The sequence below is a fragment of the Salvelinus fontinalis genome, chromosome 16, assembly GCF_029448725.1.
Source record: "Salvelinus fontinalis isolate EN_2023a chromosome 16, ASM2944872v1, whole genome shotgun sequence".
Classification (NCBI taxonomy): Eukaryota; Metazoa; Chordata; class Actinopteri; order Salmoniformes; family Salmonidae; genus Salvelinus; species Salvelinus fontinalis.
Genome location: NC_074680.1, coordinates 46,433,686 through 46,454,647, shown reverse-complemented (window position 1 = coordinate 46,454,647; position 20,962 = coordinate 46,433,686). Strand labels below are relative to the sequence as shown.

Below are 20,962 nucleotides of genomic sequence, written 5' to 3'. Positions count from 1 at the left end.
CAAGTTAAGTGTAGGCAGGGCCATAGATAAACTGGGACATGACTAAAAAATTAAAATCAGGGTGATTTGTCCACAAATAGGGTATCAAGATCTTAGCTAATTCGGTGAACTTTCTATTTAAAATGTATTTCGAGATATGAATAGCGAGTATGTCCACATCACCGTCAGACCATTTTATTGGTAAACTACACGGTAATGTAAAAGTTGGATTCTTTCGTGATCCAATAAGTAATATGGTACACATCATAATTTGGTTTTAATCCAGAGAGTTTAGAAAAGTATCTAGATCCTCTAAGAGGCTGTGGAGGGATCCAGATTGTGGATTTAAAAGAACATGAATATCCACATCCAGATCACCTGTGAAGTCCTTGGAGAAAAAATATATATATTTATTAACTTTTAACACTTCAATCCACACATGTAATTACAGTACATTTATACATGTGCTAAAATAAGTGGTATTTAAGTCAATTTCATTTACAGCAATGATTTTAGTATTATGCAAGTCATTTGGGATTAACAAATGACAATATGATGAAGTATTGGGTTACTGAATCTCTAATAGAACTCAGTCGTTTTTATGACAAACTATGCAACACATTACCGAAACCCGCTTACATGCTGACCACACCGCTCGCGTCGCGTACGCAGCGTTGCAAAATACATTATAAAATATATGTTATTCAATTATTTCACCCACACTGCCCGCCGCGGCAATGAGCATCTGGGTTGCCAAGCGCTAAAATAGAAGTCAGTTCTATTTCTGACCCTGAACACTGTGTGCAAGTCCTGCCTCTCCCATCTCCTCATTGGTTTATAGAAGCAGATACCCATGTGACATCTCATTGGTTATACCCACATGGGTGATCGACCTCAGTTCATCTTTCAGTCGGTCGTTGTGGTAACTATGAAAGTTACATGCCAATCACCATATAAAGTCCAAAGAAGAAAAAGCCTGGAAGGAGGAGAGAACTAGAAACGAGTCGGTTGACCGTTTTGTGTGTGGATTAATTGTAGAAGTATGTAACAACTCAACGTTTATATCCCAGGACACATTAGCTAGCAACTGTAAGCTAGCTAAATAGGACACATTAGCTAGCAACTGAAAGCTAGCTAGCTTGCCATAAATGTTTAATGCTTTTCGACCTGTCCCCAAATTAATATAGTTAGTTCAGAGTTTGTTTTGATATTTCAACCTGCGTGTCATGATCGCGTTTGGTGTGGGGGGACAAAATCAACTTGCGCGCGGCTAGTTTGGTTACGGTGTTAGCATGCTTTTTATTTATCCAAATACGTGTACATAAAAATAACATGTATACACAATTAATTATTGCAGTATTGAGAAATGACAAAATAAATGGGCAATAATTGTAAATAAATTAGTTTTCAGTGCTGTGTTAGGCTTTATCATGAGTTGAGTGATTTCGAAAATCTGTTGGGTAATGAGAATTTTTACAATGATGGTTGTGGAAATTGTGGTAAAACGTCTAAAATCTGATCCATAAACAGCTTCTATCTCAAGGCCATCAAACTGTTAAACAGCCGTCACTGACATTGAGTGGCTGCTGCTGCCAACATACTGACTCAAATCTCTAGCCACTTTAATAATGAAAAATGTATGTAATAAATGTATCACTAGCCAATGTAAACAATGCCACTTTATATAATGTTTATATACCCTACATTACTCATCTCATATGTATATAGTGTACTCTATACCATCTTGCCTATAGCGTTCGCCATCGCTCATTCATATATTGTTATGTACATATTCTTATTCATTCCTTTACACTTGTGTGTATAAGGTAGTTGTTGTGAAATTGTTAGGTTAGATATTACTGCATGGTCTGAAGTAGAAGCTCAAGCATTTCGCTACACTCGCATTAACATCTGCTAACCATGTGTATGTGACAAATAACATTTGAAATATATAAATACAGATCCTAATCTTAGGAAGGAGCAGGAAGGTAGTGTAACTAGCTAGCTGCTACAGTCATGTCACAGATACAAATATTTGGTGTTGTTGTGGTAACGTTAGCTTGTCAGCTGGATAACATGCTAACCTAGCTAACTTTAGGTTTTATTTGCTAGTGTTAGCCAACATGATTGTCAGTTTTACGCATGCAGGTTCGGCCTGTACATGCCAGTCTTTTTCCTGGTCATAATTGAATATTTGCATGTTGACAATAGATAAATAGGGAGCAAAATGTGCATATTCGCCGTCTCAACCAACTAAGCTTGATATCTGACGTGCTAGCTAGTTGTAATCTGTCAACACACTAGTTTCTCTGCTAGCAACTTCCATAACTAGTGACGGTCAATTCACCAACTTACCGGACACCAGGTATTCCCCTCCATTGTTGGAAAACTCTATGGCGTTTACACACCCGAAATGTCCCAGCATATCCTTCTTGTAAAGGCTTGTGCATCCTGCCAACCGGAGTCTCTGGAATTCTTCCTTCATCAGCGGGTTCCCGAAAAGCCTTCTCTGAGACAGAAAGCCCACAGAGGACCGCATACCGCAACCCTTCACCTCCTTCATTTTTCCTGGAGCCGCTAGCTAGCTTGGTTAGCTTAACACAGCAGAAAGATAGCTTGCGATTCCTTACCAACTTGTTGCACTTTAACTTTACCCGATATTGTGCGCTTCATTACCCCAAATTGTACATGTTTCCACGTTCATATATGCAATCGGTCTGTCTCTAACCTACGTTACGGAGAAGGGAGATATCCCCGAGGGTAATGCTGTTGATGTCGTTGTTAGCAGCAGTGCTTTCTCCGTGTAGTCCCAGTCGCTTCCTGTTCCGCTCCCCTTCAGTCGTCACTAGTTACCACAGTCGTAAACCCCGCCTACACAATTTATAATAAGTAATAAGGTCCACATAACTTTAATCCAATGAGGTTAGAAAATGTATCTAGATCTTAAAATGTGACGCTAAACATTTTTCGAAGCATAGGATCTTAATCTTTCATGTCGGGGAGAAATAAAAAATAAAACATTTAAAGGTTAAAATGATACACACCTTTATCGGGTTCCCACACGGCCTCATCTTGATGTTAGAGGGACCACCTGTGTTAATTAGCATGCTCCCAAACACCTGTGTGTAGTAACGGAAGGCCGCCAGAAACGTGTTGTCACTGAAAAATACTGTCGGCTGCAACTGTGATAAAGCTGGTTAAAACACTTAAGTGTATATTTTGTATTTGTGAAATTATTTTGATGTGATATGAAAGTAAAGGACTTTGTTTCTATAACAGTATCGCAATTGAGACTCGAGTAATGTTTCGATATAGTATTTGGCTGCCAGAGCCAGTCTACATCTTAAAATAACTTAAGGTCTTTGGACCTGTATCTACTTCCTGTACAGTATGAAGGAAGTTATAGGTAGTTTCGTGAGCCAATGCTAACTGGCGTTAGCACTATGACGAAGTCTCAAATACCCATAGACTTTCAGTCATTGCGCTAACACTAGTTAGCAACTTCCTTCAAACCGCACGCAAAGGCATAAAAATGGTATCCGTTAGTTAATCTGACTGTGGGGAAGTAGATAAATGACGTCATTGCCAAAATCACGAAGTAAGAGTACATATTGGGCTAGCCTAACCTTAAATGAAGACATAAGCACATTTGTTTTCATTAACTTTTACGATAGTCTATATATCGCATTAGTGGCTACTCACACTGCTCTCAGGGCAGGTCTGCCAGAAGTACATTTTCGTAGCAGGTTAGAAATAGGAACATTTTATGGGTAGTTAAAATGCCAAATTTGTCGCTGACGACTCGAACAGATCTACAATAGCTACAACCAGGCTTGCCCTGAGAACAGTCTTGGTTTCTACTAATGCGATTCTGCCCGATCCTAGATCCGCCTATCAGAACGTCATCACACGCCAGCTGACCCATTCAAGACAATTAGCCAACTTTGACAAATTTGCCTCCCAAATAATACGCCTATATAATTCGTCACTTGAACCATACACTGCACATTTTAATGATATCACATTTGGCAAAGTTGGCTTACCATAAAAATAAATTAAACATTACTGTCAATTTAATTTGCAGCAAAAAAAAAAACATTAAAGATTCATTTCACATTTAAATAAGTAAATCAAAAGCACACATTTTAGTCTAGTTTTTTATTCCCGACATTGGGATTAGTGGTAGTGGTACAATATTTTAATAGGGGAACCTTCCATTCATATTTAAGACCATATTTATAACACAACTTAAAATACTTCTACTTTTTGCCAAAGAAAGAAACACAAGTGTTGCCAGTTAAACAGGAAGCCTTTGAGGCTTCACAAAGCAAACTATTTACCCCGCTGTGAGGGGAGCATGGCGTGCGTCCCAACATCTCCTTTCTCCAGAAATGTGCACTTGTTCACTTCCATTCATAGATTGGAAAGGAAATTACTGGCATATGTAAACTCCCTCTAACGACCCATGCCTCCACCAATCCAACGTGTTTTAGATTTGTGGGGAGTAGTGAATGAGTGCACGCTTCAGGATGAAGGAGAGATAATTGGGACGTAGCCACTGTATACCATAGGAGTTATAGATTATTTGGAATAATACATTTCCCCCCTAGGTATACTGTGTAGGGGTGGGTGGGTGGCGGGGGGCAGAGAACCTCAACTTGGCAAGAATGGATACCTGGCATCAACCTACTAAAACGTTTTTTCGTTCAGCTTGAAGGAGAGATAGAACCTAGCCAGAGAACCTCAACTTGGTAAGAATGGATACCTGGCATCAACCTACTAAAACGTTTTTTCGTTCAGCTTATTACGGCCACACTTTCAAGCTTGGGTGACTATTTCACCGATGTATCAAAACGGGGGTACTTCGGTACGTCAAGAAGAAATAGTCTTGGTAATGGTTACATTTTAGGCACACAATGAAATAGCTACTACAACAGTAGGCTATAATGTATTTCATAGTGTTTTGACAAAATATCACCCAAGGATTGTAATAACTAGTAACATTTTTTTTTTTACATAAGGATTGGTTGATGATACTTCAATAAATAAGGAGTCATTTGGTTGCTACAGTTTTAAAGCTTCTGTAATATTAGGCTGCCTGGCTGTTTTTAGAAGTGTTTTTTAAATGAGTATTGAAATAGCACCGGTGTTTTACAGAGTGGAATCTGAGAGATCAAGCTAAAATTAAGGACGATCTGATCTTACACAACAATGCAGTGCGGTTTTATTGTATGGCTTTAATGCACACATTTTAAATTAGCCATACTATTTTTTTTTTTTTATGTCTGTTCAGCTCAGAAATCTGACAGATTACAATGCCTGTCTATGTGCCTTTTGTGAGCTACAGCTAGTTGGCATCAGTGGTGTATTCATTAGTGGTACACCGTTGCGAACAAGTTTCTTATTGGACAAGTTCACGTTGTCCCACCCCATCTTCTTTCATGAAGTAGTAGCAGTAGTAGTAGATTATCATAAGGCGCAGGTAAATAGCAAACTAAACAGAGTCATATACAGTGCCTTCGGAAAGTATTCAGACCCCTTGACTTTTTCCACATTTTGTTACGTTACAGCCTTATTCTAAAATGGATTAAATAAATACAAATCCTCAGCAATCTACACACAATAACCCATGATGACATCACAATACCCCATAATGAAAAAGCGAAAACAGTTTTTTTTATTTTTTTATAAACGTTTGCTAATTCATAAAAATTAAAAAACAGATACCTTATGTAAATAAGTATTCAGACCCTTTGCTATAATACTCAAAATTGAGCTCAGGTGCATCCTGTTTCCATTGATCATCCTTGAGATGTTTCTACAACTTGATTGGAGTCCACCTGTGGTACATTCAATTGATTGGACATGATTTGGAAAGGCACACACCTGTCTAAATAAGGTCCCACAGTTGACAGTGCATGTCAGAGCAAAAACCAAGCTATGAGATTGAAGGAATAAGGCTGTAAAGTAACAAAATTTGGAAACAGTCAAGAGGTCTGAATACTGTATGAATGTACTGCATTTAGAGAAGCTGGGCTTTTACAATTTGGAATATTGTTCTAATCCTACACATTCAGTTGGATAGCATTATGTAAATATTCCGTATGTAAAGTTAATGGGGGGGAGCAAACATGGCTGCTATAGAACGTTGACGTGTCATGTAAAAATGCGTCAATGCAGATAACGTCAATGTCCCAACTCTCTAAACACACATGGCTCTGGGAGTAGGAAAATGAGTGAGCTGCAGTCTGTCTAGTATTCTGCCTAGAAGATGTGTGGTTGCTGTGAGATAAAGAGAGGACGGGACCGATGAGGGAGAGATGATAAAGGAGGACGGGGATATGTTATCAGATATTCTCTGCTGGTGGCACACCCATTGCTCCCTTTCAAAAGAAGGGAAGGTGAAAAAGAAAGTGATAGAGAGAGAGAGAGAGAGATGCACCAACCATTAGTTAGTGCAGGGTCAGTTCCATCTCAATTATGAGTTGTGTTTACATATAATTGATTGGATGTACAGGACATATACAGTATTATGTAGCCTGGGTATCAGTCTGTTTGTGCCGTCATTGCCAAACATATGACAGAGTTTAAAAAAAAGTGGAATAATAGCACAGAATAGGTCTGGATTTCAGGCTACAGTAAGTCTATTGTGCATGTTAGTCTTCTTCCGATGAGTGCAGAGGGTCTCAGTGGCCTGCTACAACAACAGGAGCCACTGTCCTTAGGGGAGTATTCATTAGTGCACAGTGTAGCAAAACGCAGTGCAACGGGGAAAACGTTTAGCAACGAAATAGTTTTATTTTTTGGACAAATTCAGGTAGGTTCCTTTCCCGTTTTTCCATTATGTTTGGTTATGGTTCCTAATGAATACACCCCAGGACTCAGGGTGCGCTAGAATGGTTTCAGTCCAGGATCCAGACCACTTCCTCCAAGGATGACAAGATAAGTCATCTTTTATGCGTTGTCCATCTTCCATTGTTTCAGGGCCTTTTGGTTACAAAGTGATCTTGACTAGGACGTATCTTGTTAAATTGTGCCTGGCAAATTGTTTGAAACAATCTATCTTTGCCACATTAATAAAAAGCAAAGAGGAGGGAGGGAGGGTGCCGAAATGTTACGCATCGCTAGTTATGAGTTTTTCAAACGATTTATTTAATTAGGTTTCCGCTCGTCTTTTTCTTCTTCAAAAGTCTATAGAAAATCAGTAGGATTTAAAAAAAGCTTGGTGAGAACCAAATCTCCTTATGACAGCGTTGCCTTGGGAACTTTTATAATAAACACAACAACAAACACAGAAATATAAACAATAGGTAAAATCTGGGGCTTAAATTAAGACAGTGGGGTGGGCAGATGTGTGTAGCCTGGTCCCAGATCTGTTTGTGTTGCCGTGCCAACGTTTGGCTTGACAATGACCAATAGGAGTTAGACAGATCTGGGACCAGTCTAAGATGTGCGGGAGAGGGGGGGGGTTGGCTATTATAAAAGCTATTGGCACATGAGGGAGGGGGCGTTGTCCTCTGTTACAGATGAGTCTGTGGTAACGGGGCCGCTAACCCGTCGCTTGTTAGTAAGGCCCTTTACTGTGTCCAAAGATCCCGATGGGGAAATGTTTGACGTGTGACGACCACTGTGCCGCCAACTGGAAAAACTTGACGTCATTCCACTCCACGCCGTCAATCAGCACTGGAAGAAAATAATAGACAAAAAAAAAAATATGATCTAGAAATAATCCCGAATCACAGAATGGAATACCTTACAATTACAAGTTGTTATCCTAAGCCTAGTTCATGGTTATCTATGTAATACCTGGATCAGATAAGACTTGTCTTATTACGAGACAGATGTAAACACACACAAGTTAATATAACAAAAGATTTGGTTGTTTTTGAGTCCAGAGATAAGGAGTCTTACCCCTCAGCATGGTCTGCTGGTGCTTGGCAGTGCAGATCAGTCGACTGATGCCATCGATCACCTGGCTCTTAGACTCCACATCCTTGTCTTTAGTCTTCTTTGGCAGGAATATTACTGAGAAGGAGAGGGAACAGAAAAGTCCGGATTCCTAACTTTAAGATGTGAATTCTAATCAACGATGACGACGGATACGTTTTTAGCAAAAGTTAGGATTCGGCCTAATCTCAAGTTTTAGGATTTAGGCTTTCCATTTCAAGATAATTGTGATTTAATTGATGTTTTTCCAAGAGCTTCACTATCAGACTAAGAATATATACAGGAGTGAGTCCATTCATTAAAGAGAGTGTTACAGAGAGACCCTACACTAGTGTGTCTGAGTGCAACGGACCTTCATAAGGAGTACTACAAGTCAACCCCACGACTCATTCATAAAGATACAATATAACCATTGTATGTGCCCTCACCCTTCTTGTTCTTCTCCTTCGTGACCACAGTCATGGACATGGCGGGCTGTGGCTGGGCCCCGGGCTGGGGGAGCCTGCTGACCTGCAGCGAACGGAACGTACACTTCAGAGTGTTCTTAGAGGAAGACGAGTCCCTTTTCTCCACGTCTCTCTTCCTGTCAGCCGGGGACGGAGCCACCCAGTAGTCCACCTGTAGTCCCATCAGCTCCCCCTGGGGAGAACTACAATACCCCGCAGAGGAAGAGAGACATGAAGAGAATAGTACGAGATGAAGAGGTAGAACATCAAATGTTAGCTAAATGAACAATATGGAAGCCATAATCAGTCTATTCAACTCCCAGACAGTTATCTTCTCTACTCCTCTAGAAATAGTCAGTGTGTTACCTGTACACCTGAAACAGGTGTGTTACCTGTACACCTGAAACAGGTGTGTTACCTGTACACCTGAAACAGGTGTGTTACCTGTACACCTGAAACAGGTGTTGTGTCCCTGTGTTAGCTGTACCTGTACACCTGAACCAGGTGTTGTGTCCGTGTGTTAGCTGTACCTGTATACCTGAACCAGGTGTTGTGTCTGTGTGTTAGCTGTACCTGTACACCTGAACCAGGTGTTGTGTGTTAGCTGTACCTGTACACCTGAACCAGGTGTTGTGTCTGTGTGTTAGCTGTACCTGTACACCTGAACCAGGTGTTGTGTGTTAGCTGTACCTGTACACCTGAACCAGGTGTTGTGTCCGTGTGTTAGCTGTACCTGTACACCTGAACCAGGTGTTGTGTGTTAGCTGTACCTGTACACCTGAACCAGGTGTTGTGTGTTAGCTGTACCTGTACACCTGAACCAGGTGTTGTGTGTTAGCTGTACCTGTACACCTGAACCAGGTGTTGTGTGTTAGCTGTACCTGTACACCTGAAACAGGTGTTGTGTCCCTGTGTTAGCTGTACCTGTACACCTGAACCAGGTGTTGTGTCTGTGTGTTAGCTGTACCTGTACACCTGAACCAGGTGTTGTGTCCGTGTGTTAGCTGTACCTGTACACCTGAACCAGGTGTTGTGTGTTAGCTGTACCTGTACACCTGAACCAGGTGTTGTGTCCGTGTGTTAGCTGTACCTGTACACCTGAACCAGGTGTTGTGTGTTAGCTGTACCTGTACACCTGAACCAGGTGTTGTGTGTTAGCTGTACCTGTACACCTGAACCAGGTGTTGTGTGTTAGCTGTACCTGTACACCTGAACCAGGTGTTGTGTCCGTGTGTTAGCTGTACCTGTACACCTGAACCAGGTGTTGTGTGTTAGCTGTACCTGTACACCTGAACCAGGTGTTGTGTGTTAGCTGTACCTGTACACCTGAACCAGGTGTTGTGTGTTAGCTGTACCTGTACACCTGAACCAGGTGTTGTGTGTTAGCTGTACCTGTACACCTGAACCAGGTGTTGTGTGTTAGCTGTACCTGTACACCTGAACCAGGTGTTGTGTCCGTGTGTTAGCTGTACCTGTACACCTGAACCAGGTGTTGTGTCCCTGTGTTAGCTGTACCTGTACACCTGAACCAGGTGTTGTGTCCGTGTGTTAGCTGTACCTGTACACCTGAACCAGGTGTTGTGTCCCTGTGTTAGCTGTACCTGTACACCTGAACCAGGTGTTGTGTCCGTGTGTTAGCTGTACCTGTACACCTGAACCAGGTGTTGTGTCCGTGTGTTAGCTGTACCTGTACACCTGAACCAGGTGTTGTGTGTTAGCTGTACCTGTACACCTGAACCAGGTGTCTGTGTGTTAGCTGTACCTGTACACCTGAACCAGGTGTTGTGTCCGTGTGTTAGCTGTACCTGTACACCTGAACCAGGTGTTGTGTGTTAGCTGTACCTGTACACCTGAACCAGGTGTTGTGTGTTAGCTGTACCTGTACACCTGAACCAGGTGTTGTGTGTTAGCTGTACCTGTACACCTGAACCAGGTGTTGTGTGTTAGCTGTACCTGTACACCTGAACCAGGTGTTGTGTCCGTGTGTTAGCTGTACCTGTACACCTGAACCAGGTGTTGTGTCCCTGTGTTAGCTGTACCTGTACACCTGAACCAGGTGTTGTGTCCGTGTGTTAGCTGTACCTGTACACCTGAACCAGGTGTTGTGTCCCTGTGTTAGCTGTACCTGTACACCTGAACCAGGTGTTGTGTCCGTGTGTTAGCTGTACCTGTACACCTGAACCAGGTGTTGTGTCCGTGTGTTAGCTGTACCTGTACACCTGAACCAGGTGTTGTGTGTTAGCTGTACCTGTACACCTGAACCAGGTGTCTGTGTGTTAGCTGTACCTGTACACCTGAACCAGGTGTTGTGTCTGTGTGTTAGCTGTACCTGTACACCTGAACCAGGTGTTGTGTCTGTGTGTTAGCTGTACCTGTACACCTGAACCAGGTGTTGTGTCTGTGTGTTAGCTGTACCTGTACACCTGAACCAGGTGTTGTGTCTGTGTGTTAGCTGTACCTGTACACCTGAACCAGGTGTTGTGTCTGTGTGTTAGCTGTACCTGTACACCTGAACCAGGTGTTGTGTGTTAGCTGTACCTGTACACCTGAACCAGGTGTTGTGTCTGTGTGTTAGCTGTACCTGTACACCTGAACCAGGTGTTGTGTGTTAGCTGTACCTGTACACCTGAACCAGGTGTTGTGTGTTAGCTGTACCTGTACACCTGAACCAGGTGTTGTGTCTGTGTGTTAGCTGTACCTGTACACCTGAACCAGGTGTTGTGTGTTACCTGTACCTGTACACCTGAACCAGGTGTTGTGTGTTAGCTGTACCTGTACACCTGTTTCAGGTGTTGTGTGTTAGCTGTACCTATACACCTGAACCAGGTGTTGTGTCTGTGTGTTAGCTGTACCTGTACACCTGAACCAGGTGTTGTGTCCGTGTGTTAGCTGTACCTGTACACCTGAACCAGGTGTTGTGTCCGTGTGTTAGCTGTACCTGTACACCTGAACCAGGTGTTGTGTGTTAGCTGTACCTGTACACCTGAACCAGGTGTTGTGTCTGTGTGTTAGCTGTACCTATACACCTGAACCAGGTGTTGTGTCCGTGTGTTAGCTGTACCTGTACACCTGAACCAGGTGTTGTGTCCGTGTGTTAGCTGTACCTGTACACCTGAACCAGGTGTTGTGTCTGTGTGTTAGCTGTACCTGTACACCTGAACCAGGTGTTGTGTCCGTGTGTTAGCTGTACCTGTACACCTGAACCAGGTGTTGTGTCCCTGTGTTAGCTGTACCTGTACACCTGAACCAGGTGTTGTGTCCCTGTGTTAGCTGTACCTGTACACCTGAACCAGGTGTTGTGTGTTAGCTGTACCTGTACACCTGAACCAGGTGTTGTGTGTTAGCTGTACCTGTACACCTGAACCAGGTGTTGTGTCTGTGTGTTAGCTGTACCTGTACACCTGAACCAGGTGTTGTGTCCCTGTGTTAGCTGTACCTGTACACCTGAACCAGGTGTTGTGTCCGTGTGTTAGCTGTACCTGTACACCTGAACCAGGTGTTGTGTCCCTGTGTTTGCTGTACCTGTATGAGCTGAAGCTTGTGTTGACAGAGGGGGAGGAGGGAGGGGTGGGCGTGGCTTCCTTCGGGGCGGGGGACACCTGAGGAGGGGTGGAGGAGAGGAGGGCTGTCGCCATGGGAGCTGCATCGTCCGAGTCACCTGATAAATACACAGGGATTATCATCATCGGGACAGAGGGTACAATTACAACGAGTGATAGACTGACAGATTAAGACTAGGGGTCAGATGCCTGGACGCAGAGTAAACCTAGATTAAATATACAGGATTAGGTTGAATTGGTGCTCAGGAAATCAGCACCTATAAGTACTGCATAACTACAGTATCACATCCAACAAGTTCTCAGTGTTGACATGAAAGCAGTACGTACAACGACGTGTTGTTGACACATTGGTTACTTTATTGTATATTGGCGTGAAAACCCCACACCTCATGACTAACCTGATGTTGCTGATGACTGTTCCACCAGTCCAACTTTCACCATCTGGGGAGGGAGGTCAGAGGTCAGGGTGAAAAAGTATGGACTCGAGGACACGACGATCAAGTTCAAGGATAAGAACGTATCCTTCTTTAGATTAGGTGGAAAAAGGGGAAAAACCACTTACCCCGATAAAGGGGATGAACTTCTGACAAGAGTCCTCGTCTGGGCTGCAGTACCAGGGGACAGACAGACAGGAGACATGGGGGGGGGGGGGGGAACAGGCACAGAGTGAGCATGTGCAGAAGTTCCAACCTATCAGGGTGGAAGAGGGGATTGTCTAGTGTCTTATCTACTGAGACCAGAGGCTTCAACAACCCCATGATGGGTAGTAAGGCTATTGGCCAATCCTCAAAAAGGGCTCTAGTTGTTGAGACAACCCCTACCTGAGGTAGAACAAAACACAACCCCTACCTGAGGTAGAACAAAACACAACCCCTACCTGAGATAAAACAAAACACAACCCCTACCTGAGATAAAACAAAACACAACCCCTACCTGAGATAAAACAAAACACAACCCCTACCTGAGATAAAACAAAACACAACCCCTACCTGAGATAAAACAAAACACAACCCCTACCTGAGATAAAACAAAACACAACCCCTACCTGAGATAAAACAAAACACAACCCCTACCTGAGATAAAACAAAACACAACCCCTACCTGAGGTAGAACAAAACACAACCCCTACCTGAGATAAAACAAAACACAACCCCTACCTGAGATAAAACAAAACACAACCCCTACCTGAGATAAAACAAAACACAACCCCTACCTGAGATAAAACAAAACACAACCCCTACCTGAGATAAAACAAAACACAACCCCTACCTGAGATAAAACAAAACACAACCCCTACCTGAGATAAAACAAAACACAACCCCTACCTGAGATAAAACAAAACACAACCCCTACCTGAGATAAAACAAAACACAACCCCTACCTGAGATAAAACAAAACACAACCCCTACCTGAGATAGAACAAAACACAACCCCTACCTGATAGAACAAAACACAACCCCTACCTGAGATAAAACAAAACACAACCCCTACCTGAGATAAAACAAAACACAACCCCTACCTGAGATAAAACAAAACACAACCCCTACCTGAGATAGAACAAAACACAACCCCTACCTGAGATAGAACAAAACACAACCCCTACCTGAGATAAAACAAAACACAACCCCTACCTGAGATAGAACAAAACACAACCCCTACCTGAGATAGAACAAAACACAACCCCTACCTGAGATAGAACAAAACACAACCCCTACCTGAGATAGAACAAAACACAACCCCTACCTGAGATAAAACAAAACACAACCCCTACCTGAGATAAAACAAAACACAACCCCTACCTGAGGTCGAACAAAACACAACCCCTACCTGAGATAGAACAAAACACAACCCCTACTTGAGATAAAACAAAACACAACCCCTACCTGAGATAGAACAAAACACAACCCCTACCTGAGATAGAACAAAACACAACCCCTACCTGAGATAGAACAAAACACAACCCCTACCTGAGATAGAACAAAACACAACCCCTACCTGAGATAAAACAAAACACAACCCCTACCTGAGATAAAACAAAACACAACCCCTACCTGAGGTCGAACAAAACACAACCCCTACCTGAGGTCGAACAAAACACAACCCCCACCTGAGGTAGAACAAAACACAACCCCTACCTGAGATAAAACAAAACACAACCCCTACCTGAGATAAAACAAAACACAACCCCTACCTGAGGTAGAACAAAACACAACCCCTACCTGAGGTAGAACAAAACACAACCCCTACCTGAGGTAGAACAAAACACAACCCCTACCTGAGATAGAACAAAACACAACCCCTACCTGAGATAAAACAAAACACAACCCCTACCTGAGATAAAACAAAACACAACCCCTACCTGAGGTAGAACAAAACACAACCCCTACCTGAGGTAGAACAAAACACAACCCCTACCTGAGGTAGAACAAAACACAACCCCTACCTGAGGTAGAACAAAACACAACCCCTACCTGAGGTAGAACAAAACACAACCCCTACCTGAGATAAAACAAAACACAACCCCTACCTGAGGTAAAACAAAACACAACCCCTACCTGAGGTAGAACAAAACACAACCCCTACCTGAGATAGAACAAAACACAACCCCTACCTGAGATAAAACAAAACACAACCCCTACCTGAGATAAAACAAAACACAACCCCTACCTGAGATAAAACAAAACACAACCCCTACCTGAGATAAAACAAAACACAACCCCTACCTGAGATAAAACAAAACACAACCCCTACCTGAGATAAAACAAAACACAACCCCTACCTGAGATAAAACAAAACACAACCCCTACCTGAGATAGAACAAAACACAACCCCTACCTGAGATAGAACAAAACACAACCCCTACCTGAGGTAGAACAAAACACAACCCCTACCTGAGGTAGAACAAAACACAACCCCTACCTGAGGTAGAACAAAACACAACCTTGGTTTTTCACATCTCTTATGTCTCCCATTTTATGAAATGGATGGTTGTGTAAAAATATTTTACTGCAAAGGTGGTTCAACTGATCGCTATTGTGACACACACCCTAAACTCAAACAGTATATAATGATGCCTGGATGGGGGGGGGGGGGGGGGGGGGGGGGGGGCACCTCAACTATTTTTATTCTTTATTTAACGAGGCAAGTGAGTTAAGAACAAATTCTTATTTACAATGACGGCCTACCGGGGAACGGTGGGTTAACTGCCTTGTTCAGGAGCAGAACAACAGATTTTTATCTTGTCAGCTCGGGGATTCAATCTAGCAACCTTTCGGTTACTAGTCCAACACTCTAACCACTAGGCTAGCTGCCGCCCCAAAATGTAACACAATATTTCAGTTACACATGTTTTTCTCATGTTGTGGCCAGACCGTAAACAATGCCAACCATCCATAGTTAATATCATCCTACCCGACATCCAAAGGAATATAAAACCATATGTAGGATGTGACCTGCAGGACTTTACACCACATTCAAAATAACAAAAAAGCGTAGCTGTTGGAAAGATCTAAGGGCAGGTCTGTTTGTGACAGCCCTTTCACAGACTGTCCTTCACAACCAGACAACCATTCCACTACTGCAGGATCCCCAGCATCATTCAGGCTGAGAAAACCTTTGAGTCAATGGGTCTTCGTTGGCATGGAAGCTGCATCTGACCACAGCAAACTGTAGTAGTGGAAACTGATCACCACACAACCCCAATACCCAGCCAGTCTTACAGGAAGGAAACTGGCCTTGTCGCTGCAGCTTGCTCAGACTGACCAGTTAGCTGTGTAACCTGGTCAGGCCCCAGAACTACAACCACTACTGTTAGCTGTGTAACCTGGTCAGGCACCAGAACTACAACCACTACTGTTAGCTGTGTAACCTGGTCAGGCCCCAGAACTACAACCACTACTGTTAGCTGTGTAACCTGGTCAGGCCCCAACCACTACTGTTAGCTGTGTAACCTGGTCAGGCCCCAACCACTACTGTTAGCTGTGTAACCTGGTCAGGCCCCAGAACTACAACCACTACTGTTAGCTGTGTAACCTGGTCAGGCCCCAGAACTACAACCACTACTGTTAGCTGTGTAACCTGGTCAGGCCCCAGAACTACAACCATTACTGTTAGCTGTGTAACCTGGTCAGGCCCCAACCACTACTGTTAGCTGTGTAACCTGGTCAGGCCCCAGAACTACAACCATTACTGTTAGCTGTGTAACCTGGTCAGGCCCCAACCACTACTGTTAGCTGTGTAACCTGGTCAGGCCCCAGAACTACAACCATTACTGTTAGCTGTGTAACCTGGTCAGGCCCCAGAACTACAACCACTACTGTTATCTGTGTAACCTGGTCAGGCCCCAAAACTACAACCACTACTGTTAGCTGTGTAACCTGGTCAGGCCCCAGAACTACAACCACTACTGTTAGCTGTGTAACCTGGTCAGGCCCCAAAACTACAACCACTACTGTTAGCTGTGTAACCTGGTCAGGCCCCAAAACTACAACCACTACTGTTAGCTGTGTAACCTGGTCAGGCCCTAACCACTACTGTTAGCTGTGTAACCTGGTCAGGCCCCAACCACTACTGTTAGCTGTGTAACCTGGTCAGGCCCCTACCACTACTGTTAGCTGTGTAACCTGGTCAGGCCCCAGAACTACAACCACTACTGTTATCTGTGTAACCTGGTCAGGCCCCAGAACTACAACCACTACTGTTAGCTGTGTAACCTGGTCAGGCCCCAGAACTACTGTTAGCTGTGTAACCTGGTCAGGCCCCAGAACTACAACCACTACTGTTATCTGTGTAACCTGGTCAGGCCCCAGAACTACAACCACTACTGTTATCTGTGTAACCTGGTCAGGCCCCAGAACTACAACCACTACTGTTAGCTGTGTAACCTGGTCAGGCCTCAGAACTACAACCACTACTGTTAGCTGTGTAACCTGGTCAGGCCCCAAAACTACAACCACTACTGTTAGCTGTGTAACCTGGTCAGGCCCCAACCACTACTGTTAGCTGTGTAACCTGGTCAGGCCCCAACCACTACTGTTAGCTGTGTAACCTGGTCAGGCCCCTACCACTACTGTTATCTGTGTAACCTGGTCAGGCCCCAGAACTACAACCATTACTGTTAGCTGTGTAACCTGGTCAGGCCCCAGAACTACAACCACTACTGTTAGCTGTGTAACCTGGTCAGGCCCCAGAACTACAACCTCTACTGTTAGCTGTGTAACCTGGTCAGGCCCCAAACACTACTGTTAGCTGTGTAACCTGGTCAGGCCCCAACCACTACTGTTAGCTGTGTAACCTGGTCAGGCCCCTACCACTACTGTGAGCTGTGTAACCTGGTCAGGCCCCAACCACTACTGTTATCTGTGTAACCTGGTCAGGTCCCAGAACTACAACCACTACTGTTATCTGTGTAACCTGGTCAGGCCCCAGAACTACAACCACTACTGTTATCTGTGTAACCTGGTCAGGCCCCAACCACTACTGTTATCTGTGTAACCTGGTCAGGTCCCAGAACTACAACCACTACTGTTATCTGTGTAACCTGGTCAGGCCCCAGAACTACAACCACTACTGTTAGCTGTGTAACCTGGTCAGGCCCCAACCACTACTGTTAGCTGTGTAACCTGGTCAGGCCCCAGAACTACAAACACTACTGTTAGCTGTGTAACCTGGTCAGGCCCCAACCACTACTGTTAGCTGTGTAACCTGGTCAGGCCCCAGAACTACAACCACTACTGTTAGCTGTGTAACCTGGTCAGGCCCCAAAACTACAACCACTACTGTTATCTGTGTAACCTGGTCAGGCCCCAGAACTACAACCATTACTGTTAGCTGTGTAACCTGGTCAGGCCCCAGAACTACAACCACTACTGTTAGCTGTGTAACCTGGTCAGGCCCCAGAACTACAACCACTACTGTTAGCTGTGTAACCTGGTCAGGCCCCAAACACTACTGTTAGCTGTGTAACCTGGTCAGGCCCCAGAACTACAACCACTACTGTTAGCTGTGTAACCTGGTCAGGCCCCAGAACTACAACCACTACTGTTAGCTGTGTAACCTGGTCAGGCCCCAACCACTACTGTTAGCTGTGTAACCTGGTCAGGCCCCTACCACTACTGTGAGCTGTGTAACCTGGTCAGGCCCCAGAACTACAAACACTACTGTTAGCTGTGTAACCTGGTCAGGTCCCAGAACTACAACCAATACTGTTAGCTGTGTAACCTGGTCAGGCCCCAGAACTACAACCAATATTGTTATCTGTGTAACCTGGTCAGGCCCCTACCAATACTGTTATCTGTGTAACCTGGTCAGGCCCCAACCACTACTGTTAGCTGTGTAACCTGGTCAGGCCCCAGAACTAAAACCACTACTGTTATCTGTGTAACCCGGTCAGGCCCCAGAACTACAACCAATACTGTTAGCTGTGTAACCTGGTCAGACCCCAGAACTACAACCACTACTGTTAGCTGTGTAACCTGGTCAGGCCCCAGAACTACAACCAATACTGTTAGCTGTGTAACCTGGTCAGGCCCCAGAACTACAACCACTACTGTTAGCTGTGTAACCTGGTCAGGCCCCAGAACTACAACCACTACTGTTAGCTGTGTAACCTGGTCAGGCCTCAGAACTACAACCACTACTGTTATCTGTGTAACCTGGTCAGGCCCCAGAACTACAACCACAACTGTTAGCCGTGTAATAGTTATAAAACTTATCAGGAATGCTATTAATTATTATAACACTTATCAGGAATGCTATTAATTATTATAACACTTATCAGGAATGCTATTAATTATTATAACACTTATCAGGAATGCTATTAATTATTATAACACTTATCAGGAATGCTATTAATTATTATAACACTTATCAGGAATGCTATTAATTATTATAACACTTATCAGGAATGCTATTAATAATTATAACACTTATCAGGAATGCTATTAATAATTATAACACTTATCAGGAATGCTATTAATAATTATAACACTTATCAGGAATGCTATTAATAATTATAACACTTATCAGGAATGCTATTAATAATTATAACACTTATCAGGAATGCTATTAATAATTATAACACTTATCAGGAATGCTATTAATTATTATAACACTTATCAGGAATGCTATTAATTATTATAACACTTATCAGGAATGCTATTAATTATTATAACACTTATCAGGAATGTTATTAATTATTATAACACTTATCAGGAATGTTATTAATAATTATAACACTTATCAGGAATGTTATTAGCAGTTAATTAAGCCGTTGGGATGCATTTTCCTACTGCAAACAATTTGTGCAAAGTGCCAAAAAATACCTTGTGATAATCTGGGCGGCGTGATTTGAATCTGAAGCTTTTCTTCAACAATGTGCGATTTTAAAAAGGAGGCAGATATTTAACTACAGTTTAGTAAACTGAGCAACACACAAATAGCTGCCTTTTTTATAATCCACATTGTTGAGGAAATGTTTCTGATTAAAGCTGCCAGATTATAACCGCTTGTTGCACTATGAAAATGGCACCACGGTGTGTGTGTGTGGGGGGGGGGGGGGGGGGGGGGGGGGGGTGTGTGTGTGTGTGTGTGTGTGTGTGTGTGTGTGTGTGTGTGTGTGTGTGTGTGTCTGTGTGTGTGTCTGTGTGTGTGTCTGTGTGTGTGTGAGAGAGATGTTGCCCTATCTTACCTCTTCTGTTTGTATGTGAGCATGGCCTCAGCGATGGGGAGCTGGTGAACTCCGTTGGCCCCGACCATATACTGGGTTACCCTGGAAACCACATCTGGACTCTCCTGCACTGTACACCAACATGACAGGAGTGACTGATTGGATTGTTTTAATGTCTTCAAGAGTAAATTCTTTCCACAGCTCACACACTCGCGTGCACACACACACACACACACACACACACACACACACACACACACACACCCCCCCCCCCCCACACAGACACACACACAGACACACACACAGACACACACACACACACACACACACACACACACACACACACTATTCTGTTTCCACCATAGTATAGATACATCTTAGATGTGTGTTAGGGTTGCGAAATTCCCGGTTGGAAAGGGGAACTAGCAGGAACTCCAGGAATCTACCAACCAGGATTTCTGGAATACCGAGGGGATTTTAATAAAGTTAAGAGAATTTTGCAAACCCCCCGTGTGTGTTTAACCCTGTCCTACCTATGACTGGAGCTTCTGGCTTGTGAAAGAGGTCCCGCCACGCTGTATCCTGGAATAAACTGTTGTATCGATAGTCGATGGTACCCAGGTACTTGGAGACTGGGTGAGATCCTATACACAATCAAAAGGAGGAGAGATGTCAAATCACTGATACGACTAGTAAGAACTCTCGTACGAACTCTCTTAAAACGGATAATTAATTACAAATATCATACTATCTTTAGAGAAAAAAAAACAAAACTAAGGTTGCAAAATCCCAGACAACATTCACAAGTGTAGAGAAACTTTTAGAGAATTTTGTAACCCTAAAATGAACAAACGTTAGGTTATATTCAAACTACAAGGTGTGGTGTGAATGACTGCCCCCCCCCCCCCCCATATCTCTCACCTAGTGGTATGATCAGGAACCTCATGTAGCCCAGCCAATCAGGGGTCTTGTAAGACAGGTGGTCTACAAACAGCCTGAGGACGTCACCGAGGTAGTGTTGCGCCCCAGCCACAGCTATCTTTATGGGGACGGGCGTCTGGCTGTTACAGTTACAGCTACGAGACACAACAGAAACATAGTGTTGGGCCCCAGCCACAGCTATCTTTATGGGGACGGGCGTCTGGCTGTTAGTTACAGCTACGAGACACAACAGAAACACAGTGTTGGGCCCCAGCCACAGCTATCTTTATGGGGACGGGCGTCTGGCTGTTAGTTACAGCTACGAGACACAACAGAAACACAGTGTTGGGCCCCAGCCACAGCTATCTTTATGGGGACGGGCGTCTGGCTGTTACAGTTACAGCTACGAGACACAACAGAAACATAGTGATGGGCCCCAGCCA

General features: G+C 43.8%; 2 protein-coding genes across 6 annotated transcripts in view; both read right to left on the bottom strand.

Annotated features, from left to right (window-relative positions):
• The window catches only part of LOC129813257 (DDB1- and CUL4-associated factor 5-like), a 32,704-nt gene extending 28,880 nt beyond the window's left edge, over positions 1 to 3,824 (bottom strand). For 2 of the 4 annotated variants that reach the window (XR_008753138.1, XM_055865563.1), the window contains exons 1-2: positions 3,024 to 3,824; positions 2,335 to 2,850 (exon numbers count right to left, since the gene is read on the bottom strand). Coding sequence is in view for 2 of the 4 variants with exons in the window: in XM_055865563.1 (XP_055721538.1) it covers positions 2,335 to 2,542 (208 nt within the window). In the remaining 2 variants the exon portion in view is untranslated. The remainder of the gene's footprint in view (positions 1 to 2,334; positions 2,851 to 3,023) is intronic. The other 2 variants (XM_055865562.1, XM_055865564.1) reach the window with 2 other exon arrangements.
• A 298-nt stretch (positions 3,825 to 4,122) lies between these two features.
• The window catches only part of LOC129813263 (phosphofurin acidic cluster sorting protein 2-like), a 124,933-nt gene continuing 108,093 nt past the window's right edge, over positions 4,123 to 20,962 (bottom strand). For both annotated transcript variants that reach the window (XM_055865571.1, XM_055865572.1), the window contains exons 16-24: positions 20,520 to 20,674; positions 20,132 to 20,242; positions 19,620 to 19,728; positions 12,495 to 12,537; positions 12,331 to 12,373; positions 11,895 to 12,030; positions 8,355 to 8,575; positions 7,891 to 8,004; positions 4,123 to 7,662 (exon numbers count right to left, since the gene is read on the bottom strand). In XM_055865571.1, the coding sequence (XP_055721546.1) occupies positions 7,544 to 7,662; positions 7,891 to 8,004; positions 8,355 to 8,575; positions 11,895 to 12,030; positions 12,331 to 12,373; positions 12,495 to 12,537; positions 19,620 to 19,728; positions 20,132 to 20,242; positions 20,520 to 20,674 (1,051 nt within the window). In that variant the 3' untranslated portion in view covers positions 4,123 to 7,543. The remainder of the gene's footprint in view (positions 7,663 to 7,890; positions 8,005 to 8,354; positions 8,576 to 11,894; positions 12,031 to 12,330; positions 12,374 to 12,494; positions 12,538 to 19,619; positions 19,729 to 20,131; positions 20,243 to 20,519; positions 20,675 to 20,962) is intronic.